This window comes from Perna viridis, chromosome 11 (genome assembly GCF_037379345.1).
Source record: "Perna viridis isolate PV_CMFRI_1.1 ecotype Kerala chromosome 11, ASM3737934v1, whole genome shotgun sequence".
NCBI classification, from domain to species: domain Eukaryota; kingdom Metazoa; phylum Mollusca; class Bivalvia; order Mytilida; family Mytilidae; genus Perna; species Perna viridis.
Window position 1 is genome coordinate 18,500,762 of NC_142455.1, and position 16,213 is coordinate 18,516,974.

The 16,213-nt window shown below is 32.2% G+C and overlaps 1 protein-coding gene across 4 annotated transcripts in view; it reads left to right on the forward strand.

Annotated features, from left to right (window-relative positions):
- Positions 1-7,649, forward strand: part of LOC148603211 (uncharacterized) — a 42,635-nt gene extending 34,986 nt beyond the window's left edge. For all 4 annotated transcript variants that reach the window (XM_088553009.1, XM_088553008.1, XM_088553011.1 and 1 more), the window contains exons 8-12: positions 3,312-3,383; positions 3,808-4,080; positions 4,605-4,695; positions 5,268-5,297; positions 5,847-7,649. In XM_088553009.1, coding sequence (XP_088409135.1) covers positions 3,312-3,383; positions 3,808-4,080; positions 4,605-4,695; positions 5,268-5,297; positions 5,847-6,061 — 681 coding nt within the window. In that variant the 3' untranslated portion in view covers positions 6,062-7,649. The remainder of the gene's footprint in view (positions 1-3,311; positions 3,384-3,807; positions 4,081-4,604; positions 4,696-5,267; positions 5,298-5,846) is intronic.
- The last annotated feature ends 8,564 nt before the right edge of the window (positions 7,650-16,213 follow it).

Below are 16,213 nucleotides of genomic sequence, written 5' to 3' on the forward strand. Positions count from 1 at the left end.
AAAAATGATAGTTCGCTGAACTGTTTTACTTTTCTTTCTAAATTAAGTATCTATAACTATAGATAAACTGAACTGATATGAATGATAAAACAATAATTGAAAAGAAGTGAATTGTTTTGAATTATACATTATAATTACTGTTGAACAGAGAACAACATCCAATATATCATGGTGTGGAGGCTTGAAGTTTTTGTAACACAAGAAAGATTGTAATGAAATCATAATAAATCTATTTTATTACCGCCGTATTGTTGTACTGCCTTGTTTGCGAGAGGTATTTATAATTATCATGATATCCTGATAATTATAAATACCTCTCGTTCATACGTCCACAACTTTTTCGTTGTAGTGTTGTTTTCAACTAATGATCGCAGTCCTTGATATTTTGACAGATGTATAGTGTAGGTATGCCTATTATGGGATTCAATTTCAGACTGAAGCAATATCAACTTCCTGTTGACAACTTCGTTTAAAGTTTATATTTTGACCTTTTGGCAACTCAGGTGGGGAGTGGTTGGTCCTTTATATTGAACTTTGCTCTCTGTTTTTCTTTGATATCAGTAAAAATAAACTCCTTTTTCAGGAAAGTCAGGGAACAAATTAAACTACTTCAATTGTATTATATGCTCAAAATGGACAAAAGTATATGAAAGAAGGGGAATTTCTAAAGCTGTAAAGAAACTTTAAAGAAATATTTTTTCCTGGATTCATTTAAAGAAAGCGACGTTATTCGAACGAATGTAGACATTTACAACATTTATTCCGTAAAACTTATGGGCAGCCACAAGTTACAGCTCAAATACTATAAATCCCCATCAGAATGAAGCCATTACAAAACCACAGTACAGTCCTCCATCTATCACCCTTCCTATACCATCAAACCAATAGAATGTAATGCTTCCTCCCGAGAACAGATGCTTTTCACAACATTTGCAACATGGGTTTGTGATACAGAATGCAGTAAAACAATTGTAGCTAACAGTCGTTCCTTCATCATAGAACTGTTACAACGCATGGGAAAGCTGTGCAAGTAGAACGAAAAATGCAGATTTGATTGTGACAATCCGGGCAGTTTAAGTGATACTGATTATCACTCTTAAAAAGTAGAATTTCTATGAACTGGAAAATAGATCTATAACCTTACCTCAAAAACGCTTCAGTCGGAAGCGTTAGAAATTCTTTAGCAATATACCTTTGCAAAATTAAATCATTACTTAATATTTCAAAGTCTAGTATACGGCGCGCAATATCATACCTGAAAAATGTGCTATTGACAAATTGCGTTCTTTCCAACAACGTGTTTACTCAGATAAAAACAGAAGAAGTCATCAACAACCATACCATACCAGACCTCTTGCATAGTCTCTCTCTCTTTATTTTCTGCATTAACACTACAACATTATTTCGAGAGAAAAAAATTATTATACATGTATGTTGATCATGCATAATGTACCATTTAATGACCATGTTTTAATATTATTCTAGGAGTATAAAAAAACATATAAGAATAGTTTTAAGCATCTGCTTGTTTTATTTCATTTTATTCCAGGTCAGGTGGGTAGTAGAAGCAGCAAATGCAAGAATAAAAAGATGGAAATACATTTCTAACATACTTCCAACAAATCAATTTCCGCACATTTCTGAAAACATCCAAATCGTTCGTGCCTTTTTTTCCACTTTCATCTGAAACAGCCGAACATGACGAAATCCTTGCTGCTAAAATGATGTTTTTATCAATGCAAATTATTTCTTTTCAGTTTTGTCGAAGAGCATAATTTGGAACGTAGATCTGCTAAGTGGCAAGTTACAGAAGATTTAGACAATGTCCAAAAGCTAGATGACGAAGAATTAAGGAACATTACATGTAGTGTTTACCAGCTAAAACTTAGCAGCAGTTACATCCAGGAATATTATGAGCCATATTTTATTTTATAAGGAATATCCCGGAACCATTCGCAAAAAGCAAATGCGCTTCATCCAAACAATGTATTTTATGGATCAAATTCAAAGAATCAACAATTTGTGCCTGATATTGTAAATGTCGTTTAGGTGCTCATGTTGTCGGTGTCTGTTCTAACATTGCGTTTGTACTGTAGTATTTTGGTTTTGCGAGACACAGTGACAATAGACTGTATGGTGTATGAAACTGGGGTGAGTTTGTTGAGGATACTAAAATTGGTTGACCAGTCTGATTCGAGAGTGAAAGTAGCACGATAGATGAATGTTTGTTCATGTGACATAGTGTGAATATACTGTTTGGTGTAAAATACTAGGTTGATTGTTACTGACGCATAATTGGTTGACCAGTCAGATTCTGAGGTTGATAGTGGCCTAAAAGAATGATTGTACATGTATTGAGTTTTTATTAACAGGTGTATTTTGTGTAATCAATGTACTTGTGTAATAGGTGTTATTAATTGTTTTATCAAGTCATGTCTACAAACCGAACTTTAAGGACTCAAAATAAAATTTGCGTGCAATTTGTTCTCCACTCCATAAGTGCTGCATATATTTAGTATATTGTACAATGAAAAGTATTTTCTGACAAACATTGCCATTTTTACAATCAAAACATATCTGAAAAAAAAACATTAACTTGTGTTAGTATAATCAGGCAATTGATATTAAAACAACAATTGAAGCGAGTGGTAGTAGCTTGTCATATCAAGTTGTTTTCACTATTTAGTGAAATAGTAACTATTTCAAGCCATCTATAAAATGCATTTAACCAAAAGGTCATGCACTTAGTGTGGATATAATTGAAAACGCTATTCATGTATATCCACTATAATAAAAATTGATGTTATTAGCTATTTCTTACAATGATTGGTTATTGTTCTCGCTTTTTATCGGTCATTTCCAGAATTTGGTGATTTTTCTTTAAAAAATGTATTTTTTTACCAAAAACTCGCTTTCAACAAATTAGCATTGCCAAAAAAGATATCTATATTTATAGTATAATTACGGTTCATGATTTTGGCCATTTATGATAATAATAGGAAGTTGTTCTCACTCTTTATCACTTATTTCCAGAAATATGTGATTTTCATTAAAAAAAAGTGTAAATATTACCGCAGACATATTGAAAATATATTTGAAATAAACATTGTTTGCTATATATTACAATCATATGAAGCTGTTCTCGTTTTTATTGTTGATTCTGTGATTTCTCTATAAAAAAGCAAACTTTTTTTTTGCTTAGAAAGTATCAAACAAAGTATCTTTAGTATTACTGAAAAAAACATTTCTGACACCGAATAAAGTAAAAATTGAGAAAAATGAATTTTAAAACTATTTCCACCTTATTTTAGCTAACTCTAGGAACTACTGACAATGATGTTTTACAAATGAGGCCAATCTTGATTGCAGATCCGGTAGTAAGGGTAAATTGTTCATTTAGTACTTCCGTGCAGAATATTTTAAATATTTTTTTCGACTTTTTTTATTCCTTTTTAAAAGGCCTCGTTCCAATACTACACGGCGGCAACATTGGTTTCAATCTGACTGGCTTTCATGCATGTATGAACGATCTGAAGAAGTTCTTGCAATTATGAACTTTTTGGCAAAGACATTCTCGACCAATCAAAAACGGATATAAGCATTAAGAATCTTATGATAAAAATTATATTTATATGAAAACTATTACTGAAATTAATGTTAATTGTCATTTATTACAATCACACGTAATTGTTTTCAATTTTTATTCATTATTTCCATGGGTTTATCAATCAATTTTGACATTTCTGACACCAAATAAAGTAAAAATTGAGAAAAATGAATTTTAAAACTATTTCCACCTTATTTTAGATAATTACAAGAAATTCCGACAATGATGTTTTACAAATGAGGCGAATTTGTACTGCTGGAGAGCCATGTTTCCTTATAGGTCATGTTGGGATACAGCAATCGTTTAAATCACAGTCCACCTGTTTACAACTTATCCAAGGTTGCAAGTCGATTAATTTCTCATCAAGAAACATGATTTGTCACATTAACAACAGCAGAAGAGATAAAACTACATCAGAGTACTCTACAAACGTAGCGGGATTTATTTACAAAGATGCTGACATGATACCCAAGGTATGTTTAAAATGGCAAATTGTTAACCCTTTTACCATAGAATAAAGCCATTTACTTTCACTATCAATTTTTCATATTCAATTTATTTGCAAACGTTGAGTGCATTTGAATTATGTAATGTATACTGTAATCGTATTAAATTTGGCAGTTGCTTATTTAGGCGGATCCTATCAAGTGACCATTTTTGCAGGTATCAATTGTAGCGGAATTTCAAATGATTACCGTCATATAGTGTTAAAATTAATTTCGCGTGTACTGATGTTGCCGTTTTTCTGTCAACCGCTAAAATAGCGATAATTAATTCACCGCAAAAAAAAAATTACGTTTACAGCAATAATTTTAGAAAGAAAATGTATCATGGCATCTTTATCATGTCTATTGTCGTCACATACAAAACACTGATAGATTCATTAGAACTGTCATCAAAAAGAGACGAGGACAACTGAGCGGTATAACTTGATATTTGAAAACTGGTTATTATGTTATTGTTTTCATATTTAATCTTTTGTCAATGTTTTTGAAAGGCGCTTGCTGGAAGTTGCCAGACTAATATCTGTTCTCATTCCGAAATGTGTGTACCACATCCAACCAAAGGCAATGTGTGTATACATCTAGGTAGGTAGAAATTCGTCTGAAAAGGTATTCCGGGTTACATCAATATAAACAGACACCGAAAATATGACCTGAATTACATGTTCGCTGTGATATTTCTGGTATTTTTTGTCACGATCTCAAACTAACCCTGCTGAAATTCTTAAGTTTTTATTATTATTATTATTATTACTATTATTATTATTATTATTATTATTATTATTATATAGATAGCAGTGTTTTATCGAATATTCCCAATAAATTTCGATAATTCACACTGTGAAATAAATTTGGTAATTTCACTCTCAGACTCTCACAACTTTGAAAACAATCCGCCGTTCACAAAATTTGACAAAGGTTGATCCTTTCAGCACCGAACACGCATATTGTTATATAGATTAATTAAACTTCCGTCCATTTCAAAGTATCATATTTATGTAACCAACGTCTTTTGTCAAGAAATCAAAGTAGATCAATAAAATCTGGCGTTAGAAACACCGCGACTCCGGCGTCGAAACTGCAAAGCCTGCATTATGGCTTAAACGCAATAAAAATATATGGAGTTTACTTAAAACATATTTTACTTTGCTTTTTAGACCAGATGGGATATAGTAGTATACCAAATAGTAAGTGATTTTAGAATAGAACGATGAGACGACATTCAAACTGGATCTCCGGGAAGACAAATTTGCCTATAACGAGTCATATAATTGTTATTGTCATTTCCTTCAACTGTAGATCTTTATTTAGCATTATACAACTTGAACTGCCATAACACATCAATTTGGTCTTTTCGGATGACCTACATTTTAAAATATGCTGAGAGGCTGTGCTTTTTAACACACGACGCGGTAAACTATGTTTACAGTACAGGTGATGTAGTATCTTTATAATGAATGGTTTCGTGATGGCAACATAGTAAAATCGGATTTTTTCGTTCATTCTATCAAATAAAAATATTTGAAACAAAAATTCTACGATTAAATATCTGGAATAAAATTATTCTTTCTGGAGAAAATAAATCCATTAAATAATTTGATTTGATACAGCAGTCGATCATGTAGTGGTTCGAATAAGGTATTTGCTTCCGCTTATGTGAAAGGTTGTTCACCAAAATATTTTAATTCATCAAATATGTCTGCAAACACACGTGTAAAGTTTATATGTTTTTTTAGATTGCTCGTTATTCAAATGCCAAAGTCTTGAAGGATATCAAGAATGTGAAGTGCCTGGTTTGGGAACTGGACGCGTCGTTTCAATGTCAATATGGGAAACAACTTACTCTTGTAGTATCGACGACAACAAAGTTTACTATGGATGGAAGAAAAGGTCTGTATTTGTAGATCACTACTGCAGTGGAACGTTTTCTGTTTGTGTGACTGTTATCTAACGGGAAAGAACTTCCAATGTAAATGCTTTTTCCGGGAGATTGCATCCCAAGTAATAACCTGCCTGTGCAACAACCTATTTAAAATAATATGTATTTTCCTTAGATAAAAAGTACCAGTCCATATAAAATTCAGACAGGGTCCATGGTAGAAGTGATTCGTGGTTAAGAAAACCCCACCCAACAAACAATTTTTTTTCTGATCTATATAACCTCTATTTCTACGTTACAATATTCCTTTCTGTAAATAGTGTTTGATAAAGCCATTCACTAATCTCCTACACAAATTAATCAAATCATGAACGGTAACTCTTGTAAAGTGCCACTTTCATACACATTCTATATAATTGTTATCTCACAATGGCAGCACCTGAATGAAAAAAAAACTATGACTGGTTCTGTATTATGCAACTGATTCGGAATAAGAAATAAAAGTGACTTCGGAGGGTTTTTGATATGCATGTATCCTGTGTGATTATTATGAAGATTGCAACTTGAAAGATCAAACGGGCATTTTGTGGTTTATTTACAATCGGCTTATGCAATATTAGTGTAAAATTGACAAATACATCCACTGTGAGACAAAGAGACGAGAAACTTGACAGACATCGCCGAGCATTTTCAACAAGCATCTACTGCTGACTACAAAAAAACAGCAGACCTTATGATTTCTTGAATAAACGATAAAATTGTGACCTATCTTAAACGTCGTTATGAATTTGTTTTATTTATACTTGGTGATCCTCCAAGTTTCATGAGCTGTTTTATACTGAATTAATTGGAACTTTCCTGCTCCATATCATTCTAGGATAATTATTGGCGTTGCTTAAAATACAGGAAAAATTAGCAATGCTTTCTTATATCCACACACCCAAATTTCATAAATTTTTGACCTCCAAAATTGATTTGGATAATAAACTGAAATATTAGATGCACAATGAGAACATGCAATAAAAGTATTTTGTTAAAGTATTTCATTTAATTTCATTCTATGGTTATAAGAGGAATAACGGATAGGAGATGGTCCTCCGCCTTGTCCCCATACCAAGAAATGACAAAGTCCACGTTTCGCTATGGGGAAACCACACATTAATTTGGATCAAAATTTAAAATGTAAGCTAGGTCCACAATGGGAACATGTTATAAAGATTCTGTGGAAGTTTCATTCAATTCCATTGAGTAGTATAGGTAGAGTAGCGGATAAAATATTGGTGCCCCTTTGTGTCACGGAAAGAAGTAAGGAATGCACAATAGACGAAAGGACGGACATCGAAATCACTTTACGTCCTCCAATCAAAGTGGGCGGAGGATATAAATATATATGCGCACAAAATACAGTGGACCTTGTAATTGTATATAAACTCGTTGACTGCAGAGTAAAAGGGTGACATTTGTAACGACCTGCCACTTAACAACCGTAATTGTGTAGCCCGTATGTCGAAAACGTTTTAAATGATATAAGTGTTACGCATTAACATTATAACTACTTCTTTTTAAGACTTATATTTCTGCAACCGCGGAAACATTTTGTCGGTTAATGATATCGTCGTCGTCAGCGTCTATGAAAAGCCAACGGGGTCAAAATTTTAATCCGTAAATTGTTGATTTGTAACTTCTTGATTTGTAAAATGTCAATTTGAAATTCGTAAATTGTCAATTTGAAATTCGTAAATTTTCAATTTGTAACTGGTAAGTGTGTAACTTTCCATTTTGTACATTGAAAATCTGTATATGAAATTCTTCATTTGCGACTTCTCAATTCGTAATGCGTTTTTCGAGACTTGTAAATCATCAAATATTCTTAATTTGTAATTCGTCATTTTAAATTTCTTTGAAATAGCGAACAAATCGTCCTTTGTCATTCTTCATTTGACAATGTAATAAACGATGTAAGATTGACAATTGGTAGTTCGTAGTCTGAAGTTTTGTGACGTGAAACATGTCGATTCGTGAAATGCCAAATTATGCTTAGTTGCATTATATGTTAACCATCATTATGACGACAGATTGCGCTCGGTATTGAAAGACAAAATGCGGCGCTGCTGACCAGAAAGGAAATTGAACGGGTTGGTCTTAAAACAGGACGTACATTTTTTGGCTATAACTTTAGTTTCACTCAGTGGAATTCAAACATTTAAAGTGAGTACGAACTACCAATTGAGACATGTCAATCATACATGGTTTATTACATTGTCAAAGTTTAAAATGACGAGTTACAATGTAAGAATATTTTGATGATTTACAAGTCTCGGAAACGCATTACGAAGTGAGAAGTTGCAAATGAAAAATTTCAATGTACAAAATGGAAAGTTACACACTTACAAGATACAAATTGACAAAAGACAATTTACGAATTTCAAATTGACAATTTACAAATCAAGAAATTACAAATTAATAACTTTCGTATTTCGAATTGAGAACTTACAAATCAAGAAGTTACAAATAAACAATTTACGAATTAAGAATTTTGACCGCGTTGGCATTCCATAAGCGTCAGCGTCCCAAAATTTTGTTTTTATATTCCACACTTGCAAAGTGAAAGGTAATCATAGTGATATTATTTGTCTATCTCTCCGTCAGTACTTCCTTTCGTAACGCAGAAGGGTACCCGTCCAATATCTCTTGCTTCTCCTACACCACTGAATGGAATTTTATGAAACATTCACGGAATCTTTATTTCATATTTACTATGTGACTTAGTCATCTATGAATATGGGAACATTGGAATAACCATCTCTCATCATTTACTAGTCCTACACCATGGAATTCAATGAAACTTTCAAAGGATCTTTTTGATTTTGATTAAAATAAATTTGGAAGTCTGTGTATTTTAAAAGCTCTAATACACATATAAATCTGTAACGTCAATAAAAAATACTTCCGTAATTTCATGATAACAACCGTTGAGTTGATACTAACCAAATCAAACACACCAGACGAGTAACATATTTGATTTATTCAGATCTATATGAATTATACAGGTCAGACTTAATTGGTTTTAATTGTACTTTTACTATGTCTTTATGAGTTATATAGTTTGATCAGTGGCAGATGCAGAGATTTTAAAAAAGAGTGGTCCGTTATGATTTCAGAAAGAAAAGGGCGTTCCAGGATATTATTTGTTCATTTTTTGTCCAAATTGTGCTCGAAATTTACAAGATTTTTCAATACTCCCCTCTACAACTAGATCTGCCACTAGGTTACTTTCCCCTCCTTGGGTATTCCAATGTGAGTAGTTAATCATTAATTGAAGTGAATTCCTTCATATACAGACATTTATTTTTGTTTATTTGTCAATGTCATTATTGGTTATTGAACTGTAATATGAGTAGTACGGGATAACTCCCTATTTAAGTAATTAACTTGTGAATGTTTATAATACCATATTCTGGTAAAAAGATTGTACATAGTTATGTTGTTTTTTTGCAAATGGTGTCTGGGGCAAGGATATCAACTTGAGTGTCTTATCTGTATCGTATTAATATAAGATACCCTGACCCTTGTGACATTACCAGTTGCCTAAATAAAATATTCATTTAACAAAAAAACAAACAAAACAAAACAAAATAAAAAAGAAACAAACGAAAAAGAAAAAAAGAAACAAAACAAAAACAAAGATGCGTTATTTGGATTTTTTTTAATGCATCTTTTTTTCTGGTTATATCATATTTTGAAAGTTCTTACTAAGATTTGGGGTTGTAACCAAAAAAGTTGTTGTCAAAAACAACAAAGGGTAATTATTTATTATATATGTAGTATTGAAGTGTTAAATGTCGTATAATATGTATATTTATCGATAGTGTTTAAATCACTGCGGAAACTGAATTTAAAAAAAATCCGTTTTACTTTGATATTTTAGAATGAAACTCTACTATGATGAAATATAGATATTTATTTCAATTTTAAAATTATTGCTATTTATATAAAATCTTTATGGTGATATGCATATTTATCTATGGTGTTTTTAAGTAGTTGTCTTTGTAAGAATCATGCAAAATCTGAAAAATGTGATACACCCCAAAAAATGCTACATATTTCATTCAAATCTGCCTGCTCTTAGGAGATAATCAAAATTAAAAATCCAGTAGATTCTATTGTATTTCAGCGTCATTTACAGAGTTATCTCCCTTAATTTTGAAATCTACAGTGCATTCCATATAATTTTTATCTCCTAAGAGCACAGGTTATATGAAAAAACACGTTAATTTCTGTTTACTATGACATTTCAAACAAAATATCAAAAATAAAAATATATAGGCTTTTTACCCAATGAATCACATTTTGCATGATCCTTAGATGGAGTGCTACTTTATATGACTGCTGAATGTGTAATAACCCATTTCCATGCATTTTAGAATGAAACCTACAATCATGATTTTTTACTATGAAAAATAGACATTTGATTCAATTCCAAAATTATTACTGGTTGCATGTATTAATATAAAATCTTTAAGATGAAATAATAAATCCGAATAAAATATTTCATTCTCCTATCGCAAGGTATATAAGTGTTTTTCATATAAATGTCCAAACGGATTTTGCGTTAGTAATTGAGTTACACAATGTATTTTTGTTTTTTGTTTTTTTTTTTCAAAATTAATGTACAATAACATATATCCCCTGTGTAAAGGTATGATTATGTGTGTTAATTTTCTTTAATTTGTTTCATCAATAGGAACCATTTTAAGAGTTTCAGTTTGCAAAAATTAAGACTTGTATAACTATATCATGAATGATGTTTGCAGGTACTTTTTGTCATTCTTTATTCAAATAACACGAGAAATTGATCAATATTTGAACCATTTCGGTCACGCCAAATTTATTTTTCTTTCGTTGGCTTCGATTTGATGTTTATGAAGTCAGACAAAAAATACCTTTTTACAAATATTCACATATGGTTTTTGTTTACAAAACTGCCTGCGTCCAATTATGATTCAAGCTCGGTTGTTGAAACAATTTGTATCGCTTTGTATGTTTGTTGTTGTTTTCTTCGATTAAAACGTGTTTACAAAAAGGTGTTTTGTGCCTATAACTTAAAATGCACCATATGACATTCTTGGTTTAACATTTAAAGGATCTAGAATTAACAAATATATTTTTGGTCCAACGCATTACAGGAATTAGAGAGAACTTGAACTTTATATGGTATGTCATGTTTTATGTGGTTCGGAATATCGATAAATAAAAGAACAAGATAAGTGAGCCGGTATGCACGTAGTATGTACCGATCCATAGTCTTGTCATGTTTATAGTATACAGTTATTAAATGGGTTGGATGCAATAGACCGTTGGCCGTTGACCTCGTGCAATAGAACACTTGATCATTCTCAGTACCAAAGGACAAATATTCTGGTCTATTGCATGCAATCCATTTAATATAACTGCTTTATTACCTAATTTATCTATGAGATATAATGAGGAAAGGAAATAGGGAATATGTCAAAGAGACAACCATTCGACCAGGAATAGGAAATTGACCGCTCCGTGGTTACGAATTGGCAGACGAGAGTCACATCTACTTTTTACACACGAGTTTTTTCTGTGTCAATTCCAATTCAATGAAGCGCTTAAAAACGTTCAACCAATCCAAAGGCTTAGATAAAGGTCACTATGGAGTTAGTGCAATAGACTCCTCAAGGAGACTATCGCACCGTGCAATAGTACATCGACAGTGCAATAGATCGCCCTGTCCTGAATAGATTTTGAAAATAGAGAAAAGTATGTGTATATTTAATAAACAACATAAAACCTTATAATAAGGTAATAATCTGTCTTATCACTCTCGGATATCTTGTATTTGAATGCTTTAGGAAGGATATCTTTTTTACGTTGTTTTTTATGGTATGCAATTTGTTTTTATTTCCTTATTTTGTCGATGAAACCTTTTATACCTCAGCTATTTTTTACTGAGTAATCAAGTGATTTTACTATTAATTTACACGGATTGAACTGCGCTGACATGTGTCACTGACTAATTTTTGTTTATACTACCACCACCACTCTATTTGAGCAGTCAAATGCATCGATCGCATATTTACAAGTGATATACGGTCACTGGCTGAATATAACTTTCTTTTGTGACGTAACGAACGATACATTGTTTTGCGGTAGCCCGATGTCGTCCGTTTCGTATTAAAATGAAAATATTTCCCTGCTTAAATCCTCGTCTTTAATTGAAAATTGTCTTACAGTATAAAGATAATAATGGTGCACTGACTTGAAAAAAATATAAGTATTTTACAACTTTGTACACAATAATCTATTCTTATATATTATAAATGATAGATCATTCGATCAAAATTCTAGACCTTGTCACCTATACTTTCTATCCAAAAATAAAAACAAAACATGGTTTATATCAGCTCAGCACATACATTACTGCATTGATTTCAAATACCGTCAATGTATTTTAACATTTTCATTTTTTGCGGATTCTGTAAAGGGAGCATACTCGCGGGTATCAACTTTTGTGGTTTTAAAAAAAATGATTAATGTTATATAGTGTTATGAATCATCTTCGCGTGTACTTGTTTTCGCACTTTTATGATCACCACGAAAATATCGAAAATTTAGACCGTCGCGGTATTTAATACTGTTACAGTAGAATATCAAGAAATGAGGCAGTTCTCTTAGTGTGCGTAATGTCCTTGGTAATCTCAAGTTCTGATAGATACGTACAAATTTGTGGAAGCTTGAATAACAGAAAGTTTTCTATATAACAGAAATATTGCGAAAGAGAATAAGTAAGCAAGTCTATGTAGCCTTAAAAAATTCCTACGAATTTTATTGTTAAAAAAATATCATAAAAATCACATGTTGCTCTTTCGTACTCGCTGCGACATTTTGATATTATCGGTTTCATTTAAAAAAAAACTGAAGACATGCTGTATTTATATAAAAGATCTAATCAACAATCGCCTACGTACCAAGACGTATACACCTGTTGCCTGTACTTGGATGAGGTACACACATTTCATTGAGAAAACAGATATTAGTCTGGCAACTTTCAGCAAACGCCTGTAAAGATACGACAAGATTAAATAAATATTTCAATTTAAAAAAAAACAATTCAGCAGTCAAAAGTGTGTTAAATTTTTCAAGATTTATATATATCAAGATCATCATCCATGACTATTTTTTTCATATTCAAAAATCTATTTCCAACGTAACTATTCTTTGAATGTAGCGAAAGAATACATGTGTAAGACGTTGCAATATATTTGTTAATGCAGTGGGTCGGGAGACATTAAGTTTAAAAAAAAAATGTGTCTAAACAACAGTCGGTGGATGGGCCAAAATAATGACAATATTCTTTGGTGACAATGATAAATTCACTTTCTTGTAAAAGAGTAATATTTAAAATGGCAAAACCAGTAATGATAAAGCATGGTAGGCCCAAATTGTCACCCTTATATTATTCGTAAATGACATTGGATAAAAAGAAAGAAAAACAGAACAAACAAAACTAAGTCAAGTACTAACTGCAGTCTAGGCGGTTGAATTTTCTTCTTCCTCGTTCGGTGATATTCGCACCGTAAGGCCGAAATGGTGATCTCCCACTTTTACTATTTAAATACTTATACTATTTACTTACCAGTTATTCATATGCAAGTTACACCAATCCTATTCATAAGTAACTTTACTAAACAAACCTCGGGTATCATTAAAGCATCTTTATATATAAATCCTGCAATGTTTGTAAATAACAGGGATGTACTAACTCCCCCTCTGTTATTGATATGACAAATCTTTAATGAGAAATGTATTGAGCAGCAACTCTGGATTAGCGCACATAATTTTAAACAGGTTGACTGTGATATATAGGACTGCTATATCCCTATGTGACCTTCTAGAAAATTTCTGTTTCGTGAAAGAATCTTTTTTACAATTAGCCTTGTCGAAGTCATGGAGGAGGTATCCGTCGTTTTTAGCACCTTAATAACAGTCGGGGTGGTTACACTGCTGATAACAACAACATTAAGCCTTTTATATGAAAAGAAAATAAAGGACTGTTTTTAGTTGGACTCCATTGTACAATTATAAATCATGTTATGCATAACATTTTACGTCTAAATCGAAGTTTTTGTTAAGTTATTGGAACATATAATGCATTTATACATCACCAATACACAATAAAGAAATAGTGAGATGAAGGACAAGGAAATCATATATTGCGCATAAAGACTGAAGATAATAAAACAAGGCGTCACACAAAAAACTAAAGCGATTGCAATACGAAAATCCAGAAGTGACATCAGATGCTATGAAAGGGTAAGCATGTCTTGTTCCGCCAGTAACACCCGTCATTTTGCAAGTGAATATAATCCTGTAAGAGTCAACAAACAATAATGCACTCCAGACACGAATCACAGAAAAGTGCCGTCAAAAATTATCCACAATCAACGGTTCAGGGTCCAACGCCCAAAACTTAAATATAACAAAGTACTTTTAACTGTTGTTGACGTGATCAATTTCAATGACTTTGATTGGAGCACGAAGGAAGTTAAGAATATTCTCAGATTTAAATATTTGTGGCGCTGGACCATGGCTGGCTATGGTGTACCTCACCACTACTTTGCGTGGCAATATGACAGTAAGTCTATCTTCCTGAACATTGTATGAAAATGTTAAAGGAAATAACAAAATTACGACGTTACAAAAAAACAACAAAAAAAAACAAAAAAAAAAACCAAAAAAAAAAAAAAAAAAAAAAACGCGGACCAGTACGTTTCTTTATATATATATTTTGGGGTTCTTCATCTGATTCTTTGTTGTCCATGGAATAGTTCCTTATAATACTTCTTACAATAAAGCTTCTGGAATAGGGTTATGTTGCTACAAGATGGACCTAAGCACTTTAGAAGTTTTATGGTCATCATCATTAGCTCGTGGATTGTTGCAGTGTATCTATTTGAACCTTGAGAACCGATTTATTCAACGTGTCATATCATTCCTTTCCTCTTTCAACTACCCTGGACTTGTTTTTTTATGAGCAATTCGGTGGGTGTTTCTAGAAATGCAGAGGGCGTTTACTATACGGTACACCTATTCCATGTTCCCAGTTTGTACTGGAATCCGTGTTGTTCTTTGTTGTGTGTGTTTTTCTCTATATAAGAAAGAATAAATCCACCTGTTATTGCCTCATCTGAGTGAAGAACAAATCTGAACGATGAACCATGAAATATTTGTCTATCTGAATTTCCCGGTGAACAGTCTTGCTGCCAAGGTATCTACAAAGCATTATCAGATTTATCAACATTATTTCAAAAATGAAGGCAAAAAACACAAGAAATGTATTTTTTTGTAAAAGACAATTAACCTGAATAAAAATAGTGATATAATCACGAAAGGTCATTAAACACCATTAAAATATGGTCGTTTAATAAGCCAATCGTCAATGTGATTGGATATGCCAGTACCTCTGCTTTCATCACCGAACACTTCAGGGAACACCGCTGAGCACCATATTACGATGCATAAGTACATTAAACCATTAAAATGTTTTAAAATATCAATTTCGATTCTAAAACACGTAAATCAACTTGTACAAAAATTGAATGGCAATAAGCGGAAACATCGAAATCACAATACTACGGTTTCAAATCTGGTTATTTTTTTTAAAATTGCGTTTATTATATACAGTTGGTTGAAATAAAAGGTTGTCAAAATTAAACGAAAGACAAGACATGACATTATACAACATTTGTGAGTTTCATTTTACATACTGCCAACATACCATTACTTTTTCTGTAATTTTACTAGATTTACATAAAGTTCTTTCTGATCGTTACTGGGATTATGAACCACCACACTGATAAAACGCAATATAACTCGTGTGTCCAATTTTACACTAAAGTGAATCTCAGTGAGTAGTTTATGGGCTTAAGGGTTTCCGCAAAACAAGTTGTAGTAATGCTCTGGGCGAAGCCGTTTCTATGTTTTGTAACGTCCATGCCCTTTTTTGATAAATTGTTGTGAACTGTTAAGAACACTTCTTGAATTCTGATATATGCATTCTCCCAACAAACAACGTATAGTTGGACATAAAAGACGGTGTCAAAGCGACAACAAACCCTAAAATCTCATTAATTTAGGGCTAGGTGACAGTTAGTGATCGCTGGTGACAAGAAATAAATATTGATATTCATAAAAAAA